At 40.6% G+C, this 19,777-nt stretch overlaps 1 protein-coding gene across 3 annotated transcripts in view; it reads right to left on the reverse strand.

Moving 5' to 3' along the window:
* Positions 1-621: 621 nt before the first annotated feature.
* The window catches only part of LOC129834882 (uncharacterized), a 53,954-nt gene continuing 34,798 nt past the window's right edge, over positions 622-19,777 (reverse strand). For all 3 annotated transcript variants that reach the window (XM_055900242.1, XM_055900241.1, XM_055900243.1), the window contains 12 exons: positions 19,565-19,628; positions 19,189-19,395; positions 18,921-19,066; positions 12,887-13,005; positions 8,632-8,756; positions 8,368-8,465; positions 7,935-8,071; positions 7,594-7,718; positions 6,788-6,933; positions 6,555-6,657; positions 5,742-5,884; positions 622-2,663 (listed from right to left, as the gene is read on the reverse strand). In XM_055900242.1, coding sequence (XP_055756217.1) covers positions 2,537-2,663; positions 5,742-5,884; positions 6,555-6,657; positions 6,788-6,933; positions 7,594-7,718; positions 7,935-8,071; positions 8,368-8,465; positions 8,632-8,756; positions 12,887-13,005; positions 18,921-19,066; positions 19,189-19,395; positions 19,565-19,628 — 1,540 coding nt within the window. In that variant the 3' untranslated portion in view covers positions 622-2,536. The remainder of the gene's footprint in view (positions 2,664-5,741; positions 5,885-6,554; positions 6,658-6,787; positions 6,934-7,593; positions 7,719-7,934; positions 8,072-8,367; positions 8,466-8,631; positions 8,757-12,886; positions 13,006-18,920; positions 19,067-19,188; positions 19,396-19,564; positions 19,629-19,777) is intronic.

Raw genomic sequence — 19,777 nt, forward strand, 5'->3', positions numbered from 1 at the left:
GTCATTCAGTCTCTCCATTACTGACCACACACACACTGATACACCACACATCAAATACTTGGTCTTTGCCAGAGAAGCACCACCTGGTGTTTGACCTCTCACCTATAGCCAAGGTTCTACTGCTCTTCCCCCCAGAAACATAAAACATTCAGAGTTAGATCTGGACAGGGGGTGGAACTGTCCCCAAAATGTGCTACTTTTCTATGATCATTCAGAGCCTTCTCCCACTAAATCACCTTAATTCACAGTATATAATGTATTATCTTCATTAACAGGCTATAATGTAATATCTTCATTAACAGTATATCATTTAATTTCTTCATTAACAGTATATAATTTGCCTTCATTAACAGTATATCATTTAATATCTTCATTAACAGTATATCATTTAATATCTTCATTGTGAATTCAAAATGAATCCATCCTGGTGTGAACAGTTTTTCAACACCTCATAAAATTGTAGTGAGAGCATATGCACGGGTCTCAACACTTGTCTAAGATTAGGAACACACACACACACACACACACACACACACACACACACACACACACACACACACACACACGTACAACCGTGATAAAAATGTTTATATGCCTCTCCTTTCATTAAGACACCAAAGGTAAAAACTTGTAATTTCTTTAATGATCTCTTCAGTTGCATTATAGTTTTTCTTTCACAACAAGGAGTGATTGATTGTCCCACGTGTTAACAGACAACTAAGATAAATGGCCATGAAGTGATATACTGTAGTTGTTACACAGCGCCACCAAGCGGCAAAACGTTCAAAAACATCAAATCATCTTAAGTGCTGCTGCACTACACCAGTGGTTCTCAACCTGTGGGGCACCTGCCATATATATCTACAGGGGATACTTAGGAAGACAAGACTGATTATCAATTGCATAAGAGGGCAGAACAAAATGTGATTGGGGTTCAGTAACCAAAAAAAGTTTGAGAGTCATTGCACTAAACCGTGGCAGCCTTAGGGCCTGATTAAATCAGATCCGCCTGAGCCGATATCCGCATAGCTGATGTTTTGATTGTGTCAAAGGTGGAACATTATACATAAAGTGGACATTGCCAAAGGCTGCACGGAGTCGCATTGAAATAAATCCCATGCAGCCTTGTTGAGATGTAATCTACACCTTGTTTAGGCTGATAGAAATCCTCATGATTTACTTTCATGATTTTCTATTTGAGCATAACTATTTTTATATAACCTACACTTTGTCGTTCAGAACTTCTAAAGTTAGTGGGATGGGTTTGGCTTCGTGGCAATGATCACAAGAGCAGCTGTACAACGATATGACAGCTCCAATGCAGTTCCACTTCTGACACCACCAAAACATCCCCTGTGTGGGCTATCGCCGGGTTAATGCTTGATCTGATTGAATCTAGGCCCTAGTCAAGGTACTGAGTGGCATGGTTGACATACAACTTCAACTGCCTGGTAGTGCATATTGTTCATGGAATTGATAACTGATCAATCAATCAAAATGTACATACCCTGGCTTATAAGAAAAGCATACTTAATAATCAACTAATATTGAAAATTGAGAAAACCCTTGATTAATCTAACACTTCATTGAATTTGCTAAACAGCATATAAAAGTAAACCACATCACTATATCAAGATATTGGGAATCTCCTAGATATCAGATTATCACAACAGATGACCTACAACTGTGACACAAGACAAACTTTCACATAAAAAAATTATACTGATTAATAACAGTTTAAATGTGCAATATGCAGAAATCGCTCTGCCATTTCCTGGTTGCTAATAGTTCGCCTAATTTCAGTTTGAGACAAAACAAGCAGTCATTGTGTAGAAATTCATTATACCATCTAAACTGCTGTGAAATATATTTTCCAGAACCAAAAATATTGTATTTCAGCTGTTTGAAGCTGGTGTACAAAACCAAAAGTAAAACAGCAAAAACTAAGCTTAAGAACGGGAAGCAAACAAATAGAGCACATAGAACAGATCTACCACTTCGACTTGCTTTCGATGAGCATGACAAATCTATAACTAACATTTTTATTTGCATTTGGTCAGGTCGCCGAAAAAATTACAATTCAGGGGTCTCCAACCCTCCTCCTGTAAGTTAACTCCAACCCTGTTCCTGGATAGCTACCCTCCTGTAGGTATTCACTCCAGCCTCAGTTGTAACTAACCTGGTCCAGTTTATCAACCATTTAATTATTAGAATCAAATGCGCTAGATTAGGGTTGGAGCGAAAACCTACAGGACAGTAGCTTTCCAGGAACAGAATTGGAGAGCCCTGATTTACATATCGCAGCATTAACAAGAAATTACCAAGGATATATATCTTAGCTAGCTACACCTGAAGTGCGTAGATACAAACCCCCAAGAAAATGAAGGCGTTCTAGAAAATGTCAGTATAAAGATCAATCAATCACATTTCAATTTAATCATACTTCAATAACCCAATGGGTATCACTTCCCTCACCATCATTAACGTGTTTCAATGGATATTGCGGGAAGACACATTTTGGCTAGTACTTTTTGTTTTAAACACTTGTCTCCTGAATTTGCTTTTTGCGATGGTCCTTGACCATTCTTTTCATGTCTGGGCATGGCTTGAGGTCAGTTGCTCCAAGCTGTTTATTTGTTTTTGGATCAGTCCCAATCGATTTCCTGTAGTAGGGGAAGAGAGTGGGATATTTTCATTTAAAAAAATCTGATTAATAGTAACATTATACAGTTTGCCCTCTTTAATGTAGGATATGTATGTTTAAAGTTTCAGTTTCAAGTTTTAATGTCACATGCACAAGCAAAGTGAAATGCCTTTCTTACAAGATAAACCCAATAATGCAGTCATCAATAACAATGTAATACTAAAAATAACAATGTATATTACTCTATCAGTAAGCAACTCAGCTAAAAATAACAATGTATATTACTCTATCAGTAAGCAACTAAAAATAACAATGTATATTACTCTATCAGTAAGCAGCTCAATGCACAAAATACCAAGCAGGAGACTACTTCCAGAGCGTTGTATGAGGCATGGACATGGCGTACCTGCAGATGAATTGTACACCACTGTCGCAACACTACACAACAAACTAGCATAACTAGCTATCATCCTGACACCATAGTAAGATGCTTGCCTTGTTGCTTATTATTTAGTTTGATTTAATACAATAAAGCCAATGGAGTAGTCCCAAAAGTGCAAACGCCAAAACTCTGGGATAAGTTGTAGATTCGCAAAGATCAGGGGATGGATATGAAAAAATGATCTAAGACACGGAATAACCCTTTGAATATGGTCAAGTCAGTCATTATGAAGTGTATTTGTATTTAGTATGGATCCACATTAGCTCTTGCCAAGGCAGCAGCTACTCTTCCTGGGGTCCAATCACAATTAAGGCAATTACATCACACACAAAATAAACAGTGCATCATACAACACATTATTATGCCACTACTCTACTAATACATATCTACAATGCAACATGTATAATACCATCCACAATACATTAATATTACAACATTACAATGTACATGTGTTTAGAGTGCGTGTGTTAGCCAGTGGTGTAAAGTACTTAAGTAAAAATACTTTAAAAGTACTACTTAAGTCATTTTTTGGGGGTATCTGTGTTTTACTTTACTATTTATATTTTTGACAACTTCTACTTTTACTCCATTACATTCCTAAAGAAAATAATGTACTTTTTACTCCATACATTTACACTTACACCCAAAAGTACTTGTTACATTTAGAATCAAATCCAATTTTATTGGTCACATACCAATGCTTAGCAGGACAGGAAAATGGTCCAATTCACACGCTTATCAAGAGAACATCCCTGGTCATCCCTACTGCCCCTTATCTGGCAGCCTCATGAAACACAAATGCTTCGTTTTTAAAAATATGTCTGAGTGTTGGAGCATACCCCTGGCTATCCGTACATTTATGTATTCTTTTTTTTTTTTACCCCTTTTTCTCCCGAATTTAGTGATATCCAATTGGTAGTTACAGTCTTGTCCCATTGCTGCAACTCCCGTACGGACTTGGGAGAGGCGAAGGTCGAGAGGAGAGGCGAAGGTCCAATTATGCACCGCCTCATGGGTCTCCCGGTCGCGACACAGCCTGGGATCGAACCAGGATCTGCACCTCTCACTCATATGGCTCTCTTAAATATCTCCACATTGGAGATTTTTGGTTCCAACCGCCGTGTCTTTGTGAGACGCGGCGTGGGTGAACAGATGATCTCCGCATGTGTATTTCCCACCGTAAAGCATGGAGGAGGAGGTGTTATGGTGTGGGGGTGCATTGCTGGTGACACTGTCTGTGATTTATTTAGAATTCATGGCATACTTAACCAGCATGGCTACCACAGCATTCTTCAGCGATACACCATCCCATCTGTTTGTAACAGGACAATGACCCAAAAACAGACCTCCAAGCTGTGGAAGGGCTATTTGACCAAGAAAGAGAGTGATGGAGTGCTGCAACTGATGACCTGGCCTCCACAATCACCCGACCTCAACCCAATTGAGATGGTTTGGGAAGAGTTGGACTGCAGAGTGAAGGAAAAGCAGCCAACAAGTGCTCAACATATGTGGGAACTCCTTCAAGGATGTTGGAAAAGCTGGTTGAGAGAATGCTAAGAGTTTGCAAAGCTGTCATCAAGGCAAAGGGTGGCTACTTTTAAGAATATAAAATATATTTTGATATGTGTAACACTTTTTTGGTTACAACATGATTCCATATGTGTTATTTCATAGTTTTGATGTCTTCACTATTATTCTACAATGTAGAAAATAGTCAAAATAAAGAAAAACCCTTGAATGAGTAGGTGTGTCCAAACATTTGACTGGTCCTGTATATGTAATTAAAAGTCTCATTAAAGTTTGGCTACATTTTCTGGCGCCTCCCTCATGTCAGCATCGGTTTGGATATGAGAGGCTGTAGCCAATAGGCATAGTCACGTACACTTGTGGGCTAATTATTTAATAACATTTACATACACTCGTGTTTTGTTCTTAACAGAATATCAAGTGTTTTTTTGGTTTTCAAATCAATTTCAATTTTTGGTATTGGCCTTGGTGCCCTAGCAGATGGCGTTCGTACCCTGGCAGATTTGGCACTCCTGTCTCTTCTGTAGATGTTATAACCATTTAAAGCTTTCACAGTATCATTAAATTAATTAACTAAGTGAGTTTCAGAAATAGCCTGTATTTTTGCGAGCAAGTTATTGTTTCCATTAACCTTGTTTCTTAGGGTACATGTGTTAATGTGCGCTACTTTTTGCACTTTTCTGATTGTTTTTGTTGCTTTACTGGGAGGCTTATCAGAGGTAGACGTGACAGTGATATTTATATTTGAGCTGATATTACAGGGTGAACTGCTCACAGTGGGCTTCCTACTAGGGTAAACCGTCTCAATGCTAACAGGTTTAACTCAGGTTCATAGGCGCATGATTACTGCTGACAATAGCTGTCGGATTGTCAGAGGCATTCAGGGGAGATAGAGGAAGATAAATTAGGTTACTTGCATTATGACTGACAACACCCCAGGAAAATGTACATTTGCAGAAGCACTACGACCACTCAGCGACACAATGGTAGGGATTATCTGAGCATATTACCTGAACAGTGTATCATAACACCTTGACTGACCAGCCAGATAATAAGGAAACTGCTTAGAGATTCATGTCTAATTCATAATCCAAATCTATGTTCATAATCCAGCTGTAACAAACTTACTTTTTCAGATGCTTGTCAATCGCCTTTCGCTCATAGATTGTTCCATATTTGGTTATCACTGGATCAACAAAAATCTTGTTGGTAAGTGGACAAATCAGATACTGAGGAATAAAGTTCTCAGTCAACTCTTCACCCAGCAAATTCTGTAAATTAAGAAAGGAATGATTATCTAACCCTCAATAAACTGTGACAAAACTGCTTGCTGTTCAAACAAATATAGAATTTGAAAAGCCTGCCCCATAAACCTGATTAAATGGCAACTGATTTGATAAATGCTAAATTACTCAAATGTACATAAATGCAGCATAAAATTAAATAAAACACTGCCATTTAATTTACCCACACTTTTAATCAAATTTATTCTACTTTTATAATTCATGGCCGAATTCTCTGGACGCCTCTTCTTATAATTTGAAGTCCATATGCACCAATGTGTCAATCAAATACCACACTGGCCACTTCTACCCTAATACATTCTTGAGGCTTAATTGCCATTTTTTCCCCCTCAAATGTTGGCAAATTTTATTATGCGGTTGATAGTAAACATAACATATCATATGAAAAAAATATATAGCTTTTAAAAAATAAATAACTTGTGGACTGTGTAGTCTAGCGGTTAGCGCCGCAGACCCCGGCACACACATACCAGTCGCCATGGGTTCGAAACTGATCTAGCACCCTTCTGACTCACACCTCTCTCATTCATTTTCTAACTTTTCACTAATGTCCTACCTGTTCAATACAAAAACAATAAAATGCATAAGGAGTGGGACTGCCCTACTCCTTTACAGAGACAAAAATATGTGCATTCACCTTCTCCATGGCATCTAATGATTTGCCTGCAACTTCCTCTGTGTTTTTCTTGGCCTCTTCTTCATACTTCTCTCTGCTGGTCAGGTATTCCTCTGCCAAAATACTTTTAAAATAACATTTGATGAAAATAATATTAATCTAGGCATATCAATTCAAAATATTTTATTAACTATCACCTTTCTAATCTGTATTGTATTCATGAATCATATAAAAGAATTCAACAAATAGTCAACCTGTCTAGCGGATCTTGGGGTTCAGGAACGATGAGCAGTCCATATACAGCATCCAAGATCTCTCTCATGGTTATGTGAGCGTTGTAGTTGCGGTCAAATATGTTGTGGCAGATGCGGCCCACACTGTTTACATTGCAGTGGTACACCTTACATCACAAATAAGGATTTTTTCATGTTATGAATATGAAAGCATAAAATGTATATGATGTAGTTGCAAAATGATTACTTTCACACGCATAAACATTCCACTGCCTTAGAGAGGCTTACTTGTGACACAGAAGTTACTAGTCTTAATAGCCAATACCCTAAATCCCATCCTGAAGATAATACAATAATATGTCTAAATTGTTCAACTCTACTCCTTTAATCATTGACAATGTAATGGCCTAAGCCTGTACGCTTATTATGGACTCCCTCTAAGCACACACACTAAACTCTACCCACCCACCCACACTCACACATGCATACTGACACCACACACATACACGCGCTGCTGCTACAGTCTATTATCTATCATGTTGCCTCGTCACTTTACCCCTACTTATATGTACATAGCTACATCCATTACCTTGTACCCCTGAACATCCAACTCGATTCTTGTACTCCCTGTATATAGCCATGCTATTTTTACTCATTATTGTTATTCACTGTGAATTTATTCCTTGTGTCATGATTTAAAATGTTTTTCTTTATCTTTAACTCTGCAATGTTGGAAAAGGACCCGTAAGTAAGAATTTCCCTGTTAGTCTACACTTGTTATTTACAAAGCATACGACAAATACATTTTTAATTGTATAGAAGGATACAGGTGTGACAAAGCGCACAAGTGGAGGTTTGACGGGGTAGTCAGCCCCAAACTGACAGTACAGCTCAAAGACTCCATTCTCATAAGGTGTTTCAGGGGGGCCTTGCATGAGAATCTTCCAAAATGCTGAAAAAGGATGGAATCAGAAACAAGGGTTGGCTGTTTGAGACAATATTATGCAAATTAATAAAAAATAATAAACCAGTCTTCTGGATGGGATATTACAGTTTGTAGAAGCAATATTAATGTCAAATTTCTCAAAGTAACATCTCACGAGACATCCCATGAAACATCAAACCATTGTTACAATCGCCAATTGGGTGAAACAAACTGAAGTCTTACTGAAGTCTGACTCTGAAGGCAAAACAGTGCAGAATGGATGTGGGTCACAGTGCAGGCTCTTCATCTCTTCCAGAAGGCGTTTGTCCTTCTCCAAAAAGCGTCCGCTCTTGGATTCCTGGATCTTCTTTTTCAATGAACTATTTTGTGACATATTAGTTTTATTTTAGAGATACCATGGCTAAATTAAAGCACCATCTTACCTAAATGTTTTTTTCTTGCACAATAACCTCAATGTCACTTGACATTAGTGTGGTTACTACACAATATTTGCCAGCAGGTTGTGAGTGATTTTGAAAAATTATATAAGGGACTTTATAGCTAAATTACCTGATTATGTGTTCATGTTTATATTACTCTATTCTCTGGCATAACATTTGCATTGAACCAAAAATAGTTTGGCATTACAAATTTCTCCTTGAGGAGCATAACTTACTTCTCTGTCCCAGTCACTTTATTATTTAATCCACTTGGAAGAGCAACCTCTGGTTTCTCATCATAGCCACGGTTAGCAAAGAGAGCAACTAGATGGATCTTTAAAAGGAATCAAAGAGCATTATTTATTACAATCAGTTGAATCACATTTTGATCAGTGTTTAGGTCTTCCTTACCAATGCAATAAAATGACTCACTAATTTAATATACAGTAAGTCAGTCATGGGAACATACATACTATTTTAACAACTGTGATAGATCATACCTCACTCATAATTAAGGATGGGTTGATTTTCTGCTTCGGCTTCCTCATCTCCAAAGACAGAACGGTTTCCATTTCAAAGAGCTTCAGACCAGCTTTACTCGTCTTTGGTTTGAAACAACAACCTCCTACAAGAAGACATGGATAGAGCGTATTCAGTACACTATTCTTATTCTTACACCGGACACGAATATAAAAATAGAGGCACACAATAACCACCTCAGAGTGATTGATATTAGTGAGTTATACACTGAACAGAAATATGAACGCAACATGTAAAGTGTTGGTCCCATGTTTCATGAGCTGAAATAAAACATCCCAGAAATGTTCCATACGCACAAAAAGCTTATTTCTCTCAAATTTTGTGCACATATTTGTTTACATCCCTGTTAGTGAGCGTTTCTCCTTTGCCAAGATAATCCACAGGTGTGGCATATCAAGAAGATGATTAAACAGCATGATCATTACACAGGTGCACCTTGTGCTGGGGACAACAAAAAGCCATTCTAAAATGTGCAGTTTTGTCACACAATACAATGCCACAGATGTCTCGAGTTTTGAGGGAGCGTGCATTGGCATGCTAACTGCAGGAATGTCCACCAGAGCTGTTGCCAGATAATTTTATGTTAATTTCTCTGTCGTGTAAGCGAGTGGTTTACCGATGTCAAAGGTGTGAACAGAGTGCCTCATGGTGGCGGTGTGGTTATGGTATGGGCTGGCTAAGCTACGGACAACGGACACAATTGCATTTTATCGATGGCAATTTGAGACACCGATACTGAGGCCCAATGTCCTGCCAGTCCTCCCCCGCCATCACATCATGTTTCAGCAAGTGGTATTTTGTGTGTTTTTTCATGTTGTTTGTATTTTGTACATAATGTTTCTGCCACCGTCTCTTATGACTGAAAAGAGCTTCTGGATATCAGAACAGTGATTACTCATCTCGAACTGGACAAAGATTTTTTTATTTAACGAGTCAGACGCAAAGGATTTACTACAGATGCCCGACCAGGTATTAAATCTGTTTTACCTCATTTCTACCAGTAAGTTACATGTGCAACAACAAAAAAAAACTCTAGACCACCTTTACTCCACACAGAGACGTGTACAAATCTCTCTGTCACCCTCCATTTGGCAAATATGACCATAATTCTATCCTCCTGATTCCTGCTTACAAGCAAAACCTAAAAAAGGAAGTACCAGTGACTCACTCAATACGGAAGTGGTCAGATGACGCAGATGCTAAGCTACAGACTGGAATATGTTCCGGGACTCAAACGATGGCATTGAGGAGTATACCACATCAGCCACCGGCTTCATCAATAAGTGCATCAATGATGTTGTCCCCACAGTGATTGTACGTACATACCCAAATCAGAATGCTATGGATTACAGGTAACATCCGCACTGAGCTAAAGGGTAGTAGAGCCGCTGCTTTCAAGGAGTGGGACTCTAACCCGGATATTTATAAGAAATCAAGCTATGCCTTCAGATGAACCATCAAACAGGCAAAAGGTAAATACAGGACTAAGATTGAATCCTACTACACCTGCTCCGATGCTCGTCGGATATGGCAGGGCTTGCAAACTATTACGGACGACAAAGGGAAGCCCTGCCGCGAGCTGCCCAGTGACACAAGCCTACCAGACGAGTTAAATTACTTCTATGCGCGCTTCGAGGCAAGCAACACTGAAGCATGCATGAGAGCACTCCCAGGTGGTAAGAATAGGCAACAACACATCTGATCCTCAACACAGGGGCCCCTCAGGGGTTGAGCACGTTTGGGATGCTCTGGATCAATGTGTATGACAGCGTGTTACAGTTCCCGCAAATATCCACCAACTTCGCACAGCCATTGAAGAGGAGTGGGACAACATTCAACAGGCCACAATCAACAGCCTGATCAACTCTATGCGAAGGAGATGTGTCCGCCGCATGAGGCAAATGGTGTTCACACCAGATACTGACTGGCTCTCTGATCCACGCCCCTACCTTTTTTTTTAGGGTATCTGTGACCAACAAATGCATCTCTGTATTCCCAGCCATGTGAAATTCATAGATTAGGGCCTAATTTATTTATTGCAATTGACTGATTTCCTTATATGAACTGTAACTCAGTAAAACCTTTGAAATTGTTGCATGTTGCGTGTATATATATTTTTCAGTATATATGGGACTAGTTAATTACTGAAAGAACAATGTTGGCTATATACAGTTGAAGTCAGAAGTTTACATACACCATAGCTAAATACATTTTAAACTCAGTTTTTCACAATTCCAGACATTTAATCCTAGTAAAAATTCCCTGTCTTAGGTCAGTTAGGATCACCACTTCATTTTAAGAATGTGAAATGTCATAATAATAGTAGAAAGATTTATTTATTTCAGCTTTTATTTCTTTCATCACATTCCCAGTGGGTCAGAAGTTTACATACACTCAATTAGTATTTGGTAGCATTGCCTTTAAATTGTTTAACTTGGGTCAAACGTTTCGGGTCACCTTCCACAAGCTTCTCACAATAAGTTGGGTGAATTTTGGCCCATTCCTCCTGACGAGTCAGGTTTGTAGGCCTCCTTGCTCGCACACGCTTTTTCAGTTCTGCCCACAATTTTTTTATAGGATTGAGGTCAGGGCTTTGTGATGGCCACTCCAATACCTTGACTTTGTTGTCCTTAAGCCATTTTGCAACAACTTTGGAAGTATGCTTGGGGTCATTGTCCATTTGGAAGATCCATTTGTGACCAAGCTTTAACTTCCTGACTGATGTCTTGAGATGTTGCTTCAATATATCCACATAATTTCCCCTCCTCGTGATGCCATCTATTATGGGAGGTACCAGTCCCTCCTGCAGCAAAGCACCCCCACAACATGATGCTGCCACCCCCGTGCTTCACAGTTGGGATGGTGTTCTTCGGCTTGCAAGCATCCTCCTTTTCCTCCAAACATAACGATGGTCATTATGGCCAAACAGTTCTATTTTTGTTTCATCAGACAAGAGGACATTTCTCCAAAAAGTACGAACTTTGTCCCCTTGTGCAGTTGCAAACCGTAGTCTGGCTTTTTTATGGCGGTTTTGGAGCAGTGGCTTCTTCCTTGCTGAGCGGCCTTTCAGGTTATGTCGATATAGGACTCGTTTTCCTGTGGATATAGATACTTTTGTACCCGTTTCCTCCAGCATCTTCACAAGGTCTTTTGCTGTTGTTCTGGGATTGATTTGCATTTTTCGCACCAAAGTACGTTCATCTCTAGGAGACAGAATGCGTCTCCTTCCTGAGCGGTATGACGGCTGCGTGGTCCCATGGTGTTTATACTTGCGTACTATTGTTTGTACAGATGAACGTGGTACCTTCAGGCGTTTGGAAATTGCTCCCAAGGATGAACCAGACTTGTGGAGGTGTACCATTGTTTTCCCTGAGGTCTTGGCTTATATCTTTTGATTTTCCCATGATGTCAAGCAAAGAGGCACTGAGTTTGAAGGTAGGCCTTGAAATACATCCACAGGTACACCTCCAATTGACTCAAATTATGTCAATTTGCCTATCAGAAGCTTCTAAAGCCATGACATAATTTTCTGGAATTTTCCAAGCTGTTTAAAGGCACAGTCAACTTAGTGTATGTAAACTTCTGACCCACTGGAATTGTGATACAGTGAATTATAAGTGATATAATCTGTCTGTAAACAATTGTTGGAAAAATTACTTGTGCCATGCATGAAGTAGATGTCCTAACCGACTCTACAAAACTATAGTTTGTTAACAAGAAATTTGGGGAGTGTTTGAAAAACGAGTTTTAAATGACTCCAACCTAAGTGTATGTAAATTTACGATTTCAACTGTATAACAGAATCACCTTAGAGCGCATTGCTGATTCATAACATAATCACATTAGAGATCATACCTGTTGCATTGCTGATTCATAACATAATCACATTAGAGATCATACCTGTTGCATTGCTGATTCATAACATAATCACATTAGAGATCATACCTGTTGCATTGCTGATTCATAACATAATCACATTAGAGATCATACCTGTTGCATTGCTGATTCATAACATAATCAACTTAGAGATCATACCTGTTGCATTGCTGATTCATAACATAATCAACTTAGAGATCATACCTGTTGCATTGCTGATTCATAACATAATCAACTTAGAGATCATACCTGTTGCATTGCTGATTCATAACATAATCACATTAGAGATCATACCTGTTGCATTGCTGATTTATAACATAATCACATTAGAGATCATACCTGTTGCATTGCTGATTCCACGCAGCACATTGTTCTCTACCTTTCCGACAATGATGGCATCAACAATGATGTTAGAGCTCATCAATTTGGTTGTAACAGCCACTGGATTTGTTGCTGATCTAAAACATAAAAATACATGCTGTGAAAATAAACTGCTGTGTTGGTGAATTAACTTAAATCTTCTGTAAAAGTACAGAAATGTTCTGTGTAGCTACTGTTCATGTAACCTTCTACCACATAGAGTTATCATTAGAATACTATTGGAAGCATTAGTTATCCATTGCAGAAATGTAGGCCAGAGAGAAATGACTTTATGAGCAATTGGGACTTTGCCCACTATCGGCCTCTGCTGAAGAAAATTTGTATCACGCCTGACAAGGCCAATGAACACCGTGCCTCACCGGAAGCCCCGCCTTCCAGAGGCGATAAACGGATGAATTCCTTCAATTCAGTACCACTCTTCACCGAGCCCAAGACTGGGCGACGTGGGGTCGAACAAGTATTGCACCTCGTTTCCCTTTCAGTACGCTCCCTTTCAGTCTGTAAATGCAGTACAACACAGCTATGGGCAGGGGTGTATAGTACTTAAGTACTACTTAAGTAGTTTTTTGGGGTATCTGTACTTTACCATTTATATTTTTGACAGCTTTTACTTTTACTTCACTACATTCCTAAAGAAAATAGTGTCCTTTTTACTCCATACATTTTCCCCGACAACCCAAAGTACTCTTTATATTTTGAATGCTTAGCAGAACAGGAAAATTGTGAAATTCAGACACTTATCAAGAGAACACATGGTCATCCCTACTGCCTATGGTCTGGTGGACTCACTAAACACAAATGCATCTTTTGTAAATAATGTCTGAGTGTTGGAGTGTGCCCCTAGCTATCCGTCAATTTTAAAAACAAGAAAAGGGTGCTGTCTGCTTTACTTATTATAAGGAATTTGAAATTATTTATACTTTTACTTGTGATACTTAAGTGCATTTTAGCAATTATATTTACTTTTAATACTTAAGTATATTTAAAACAAAACACTTTTAGAATTTTACTCAAGTAGTATTTTACTGGGTGACTTTTACTTTTACTTGAGTAACTTTCTATTAAGGCATCTATACTTTTACTCAAGTATGACAATTGGGTACGTTTTCCACCACTGGCTATGGGGACATGAAATCATGTCCCAAGCCGACCTCAGGGTACATCAAATTAAATGGCCCACAGCAAACCACCCAGAGTTTAAACCTGGCAGGAAAACCTGCGGTATCTGGGTATTGCACAATCTGCACGCTGCCTAATGACCCTGCCCTGTCCCAGGCGTAAGCAGACTGTGGGCTACACTGCGGGGCAGTGACATCTAAGCGATAAAACCTCACAAAAGTGTTTGGTGATGCCCAACTTGCTGTAGCACAAATATGGTCAGTGCTATCCGGGATCCGTAGGACATCCCTACCCTAAACCAAAACCCTGAGCAGGGCGGTCTTGTAGGAGAGGACCTCAGATCCAGACTCCATCGGTTCAAAGGGAACATCACATGGCACATCCAAAACCAAAGTCAAATCCCAAGTAGGTGCAATATGTTTAGAAACTGTCCTGAGACAGCGCACACCTTTTAAAGCCGCTGGAGAATGATTGTCCCTGCTTGAAAAGCCCCAGTAGGAACATTAAAATATCCACCAGAGAGCTCTGAAAATGAACAATTCCTTTATTCCGTCACCAAAGCTCGAACGCACGCCACTTATATCCATATAACCCACTCGTGGAGGGTGCCCTTGTGGACTGTATAGTATCAGGACGACAGGTCTCTGCACAACGGGGGTTGCAACAGGTTCCCGCTTAAAAGGCGAATGATCTCCACGAACCCAAGGTAATTTGGGCCAACAAGTATCAACGACAATCTCTCCAGATGCACCCTCTGCATCAAGCAAAGAGCATTTGAAATGCACTGCATTGTGGAAAGAAAAACAAGTTTCGCTATGGGTACTGAGGTGTAAACATTTGTTAATGATGGGCAGCTGGCAGGAAATGTCAGTGATTGTGGACATTATTGAGTTCCTTGTTTCATAAAGGCCACATTTTCCCGGGACCATAGTCTACTAAACATTGTCCCCATGTGTGCAACTTCTGTAAGCGCCTCTACTCTACTGTTCTATGCCAGTAAGTAAATGCCATAATAATGCATGCAAAGGCAAAAAAATAACTATTCTGGTACCTCAAAGCTCTCCAGGTCACCCCGCCCACTTTTTGTTCCGGCACCTCACGATTTACAAATTAAGCACTGAACACAGGTAGTCTAAACTCTAGCTAACCACCACCTACTACAATATCCACACAAGCCACTAGCCAGGCAGCCATATATCATGAGTTAGATTAGGAATATTAGGCTATATTATGAATGTATTACTTAAGAGCATTGAAGATAAATCACAATCAATAAAAAACAAATTGAGCTAGCTAATTAGCAGATGTTCATCAATCATCAACATCAATGTCTTTAGGATGCACTGTAACTAGCTTGCTTACAATTTGTGATGAGTGAGTGTGTTGCAGAAATAAATAGGCCTCCCAAAAAATGTAAATGTGCTAGAGAGGCAGTTAGTATGTTACGAATGTCGATATATGAATTATGAAAGGGGGGGGCCGTGATGGAAAATGTTATGTTGGTGCTTTTCTATTTGATACATTTCTGTGTTCTATGTTAGTGCCTTTCTATACATAACAATTTCTGTGTTTATGCAAGTGACTGATTGAACGAATCCTCACTATCAATGTCTGCAATTTGTCAGTATGCCCAGAACCTTGTTTAGAGAAAGGATATCTCAGTTTCAAGGTCTCAGCTTTGAGAGAAGAAGCCTCGTGAGGTATTGGTCTGTCACATGCATGACCCAGTATTGGTCGGTCACATGAATGAAGCAAACGTTGATGATTAATTAATTATGAATAAGCTAAATCATGCAAATATGACTTGTCTGCAGTATAAAAGAGAACAAATGGGACTTCCCCATTGGAGCTCCTGACAGACGTTCACTATGGTTCATTAAGTTTGTTGGAACCTCTCCAGAGCACTGACAATAAACGATGATTCATTTAACATTGACTTCCGAGTGTCCCTGTGTAAGAATTTCCACAACAGGGCTTTTTTCATTTTGAGCATCTGCCCCCTGAAAGGTCTGTGCACGGCCCTGCCATGGGGGGGGGGCATGGCTATCATAGAAGCCATCATCCCAAATAGGTGCAGGCACTGGCAAAAACACACTATGTGATCTAGCCGGAATTGGGCCAAGCAGCAAAGCGGGAAACAGGCCTCCCTCTGCGGGGATAAGAATGCTCGACTCTTGACTGAGTCTAACTTGTGACCCAGAATTGGGATGCGATGAGATGGATTCAAACAGCTCTTCTCTTGATTCACTATGAAACCCAGAGACTGAACATGGGAAACCAGCATGGATGTATGTAACACCACCAGCCAATCGTCCAGGTAGTCCAATATCCTGAGTCCCAGTGCCAAACCCGCCTCCACAACTTTGGTGAAAGTGCAAGGCGAGAGGGAAAGCCTGAAAGGGAGGACCAGAAACTTGTAGGTTACAGCCTCTTAATTGAACCTCAGGAACTTCCTGTGAGAGGGATATATGACCACATGAAAGTACGTGTCCTTCAGGTCGATGGAGGTAAACCAATCGCCCTGGGTGCACTGACTGTAACAACCTGCTGTTCATGAGCATACTGAATTTGTAGACCCTGAAGTCCTTGTTTAGGGCACGCAGATCTAAAACGGGTCGGAAAGTCTCACCCCTTCTGGGAACCAGGAAATACCGGCTGTACCAGGGCCTCTGACATAGGAACCACTCTGACAAAAACGTGGGGGACGCGCAACAAATTGTAGCCTGTACCCCAACGTCATTGTTTGCATAATCCAGGGCGACACTGTGCATGCGAGCCATTAATCTCCCATAATGTGCCATCTGAAGGGACAGAACGCCACTTTGTGGACTGGAAGATGTTCTTTTTCATGCCTTTTTTCATTTCAACCATTCTCTACAACCGATTGTCTGACTATGGGGAAGGGACTATTTTTATTCAGCTCACATGTGGAGGACACAACAATGTGTTTAAGTGCTGATGTTTGAAGCCTGGTCCATTCTGGGTTCAGGGGTTTGACGTACCCGGTTTGGCCATGCCACTTGGGGATACTGATGTCACGGCGAACATCTGGGGAGGAGGACCCCAGCCCATGCCACTTACCCTCTCATTGCGCTAGGTGCGCGCGGGCTGCGTGCCTTAAAAATAGACCCAGGGAAAAAAACATGATGGAGTTTATCATGCCCACCAGTCATAGGTAGGCTACCGGTGCCACATTACCTTGTAACCCAACTGGAAAATGGACCCCATCTGTGTTAACAGACAGGGCGATTCGCAATTTAATCTAATTCCCAGGAATGAAACACGCTGAGCAGGAGGCAGACACCTGATCTTGGAGTTCATATGAACCAGAGACTGTGTGTGGGATAATAGCATGATTGCCAATCGCCTACAGAATCCATAACCAGTATCACTAAGCACCCCATAGGAACCAGTGGGCTACAGAATAAGCAATGAATCCCAGTAATAATCCACCTATTGGGGAGGGGTGCCTCCTTGTGGACAGACAGCACCTGGGGAGCATGTTGTGCCTCTGTGATACTGTATAGCACGCCAGAAACCGGCCCTTTTATGGGCACAGGAGCTCCAGCAGTGGTTCCCCGGTTGGCCGTCGCCAAACACGGAGGCACTGTTGTCACAGTACCGTATGCTAGCCATGTGGCCTCCTAGTCTTGCTTAGCTAGTAGCTTTATCCCAGCGGGTTAGCACTAGCCAAGCCCGCTGCCAGCACCGAGCTCCGGTCTAGAGAATCTCTCTTTCAGAATAACCAAGCGACTGAACACTACATAGCAGGCTATGCAATGCTGTTGAGCTAGCCTGATCCCGTCCACATAAGACCGGATCATTGACCAAGTCAGAGAAGAGAGGTAAACAGTAATTGACCGAGATAGGCATAGGTGGCGCCAGAGCGCACAGCAACTGGGTAAAGCTAGAGCAGCATGCCTCAGCCCAGGCAGACAAGATATTTGATCCAACCCAAGCCCCAATTCACCCCCGGTTCTCATAATTCAGACCCAGCTGAAGTATGGGCACATATGACAGGAAGCAATAAGAATTCCACACGTTTGCCAAGGGAACCGGCATGCTCCATGGACTATGGGAAGTGCCAGCCGCGGACAAGCTACTGTTACTGACATCGACCCTTCGTCCCGCACACAAGCTGACCTGAGCGGGGGTAGCTAGAGCACCGCACCGAGACATACCAGACAACAAAAATGTGAATATCTTTTAATTTATTTGGGCATGGTCTTTAACCCGAACCCGGCTTGTTAGACTTCGTCGTTTTGGTTGCGTTAGCCATCTTATTCAGCCATTTAGCCAGACTAAACAGGCAGAAGAATAACTAACCGTAGGAAACTCACAAAATCAGTTACCAAGCTTTAATTAACACACAATGTCCAGAAAAATGAGCACGCCCTCCTTAAGTGGGACAGTTAAGTTGGACCAAAGCCTGAGACTTTGCGATCCCATGTTTATTGTAAAAAGAAAATTGAAACTGTTTTTCTCAGCTCGAGGTGAAGAGCAGACGAATGGAAGGAATTAATCAGTTTCAGGTTTATCACCTGTGGAAGGCAGAGCTTCCGGTGAGGCACAGCGTTCATTAGCCTTGTCAGGTGTGATTATAATGTTCTTTAATAAAGGGCGCTAGTGTGCAAATGGGAACATGTATTTTTGTGCTTAGAAGTATTGACTTCCAAACCCCAATGTAAATGGGTGCGTTCAAACTCCCTTAATACCCCTAACTCTACTTCTTTGAAATGCTATATTGAAAGACTGTATACTTTGTCTGTGAACTGTTTCAAAATAGTGGTAGTACATAGACAACCACATTGTAGGGCCTTTTCTGCATACTGCAAATGGAGCCCAAACAAAGTATTTAATAATTAAGTTTTACCGATAATCATTCCCATCTGTGAGACATATGATGCGAAGTCTGCAGTCTGGAAATCGCTTCCCAACTTTTTCCAGCTCAGATATTCCAAAATCCAAGGCGTCATACAGCACAGTACGTCCAGTTGCCTGTAGATTGTGTATGTGTTCCTGTAAGGGCCAACAATGGTTTTATGTAATATTTGTTGATGCAAGCTCTGCCCAACCCCCAGTAGATTATTTTGAGAGTATTGTGAATTAAGAAATACATTTATTATCGTAAAACTATTTACCTTGAAGGTCTCCAGAGTCTCTGTAAATGTGTGGAGAGTTTTAACTGATGAGTCAAACTTCACCAAGCCAATGACATGATGAAAATCATAAGCCATGCTTCTAGTTGCAAAGTTATCAAAGAGCTGTTTAACAGCATCCAACCGCGTCATTTTGTCATCGGAATCATAGCATGTCTCATTCATGGAGGAGCTTGAATCCACTAGCACCTTAAGAAAGTTGGTTAGAAAAGTATTAATACAACAAAAAATAGTTTAAAATGTAATTATTACTGTACAGTTATATTAACCATTTGTTAGTTTCTAAGACCTTTGGCTGCTCCTGGTCTTTGCAAACATTGTACTTTGTACAATTATAATACAGTTGGTTATAAATTACCAATATCGCCTCTTTTGGAGTCCGGCTGGTCATGAACGTCTGGTCACTTCTGACATCTCTCATTCTTAAGAAAAAGTAAAAACATTGAGGATTATGCAAACACAATGAGCAATGAGGGGACATTTGGCCGGCTGCCATTTGTAAACAGCAGTGGAGGCTCCTCAGAGGAGGAAGGGGAGGACCATCCTCCTCAGTGAAATGTAAAAAAAAAAA

Source organism: Salvelinus fontinalis, chromosome 35 (genome assembly GCF_029448725.1).
Source record: "Salvelinus fontinalis isolate EN_2023a chromosome 35, ASM2944872v1, whole genome shotgun sequence".
NCBI classification, from domain to species: Eukaryota; Metazoa; Chordata; class Actinopteri; order Salmoniformes; family Salmonidae; genus Salvelinus; species Salvelinus fontinalis.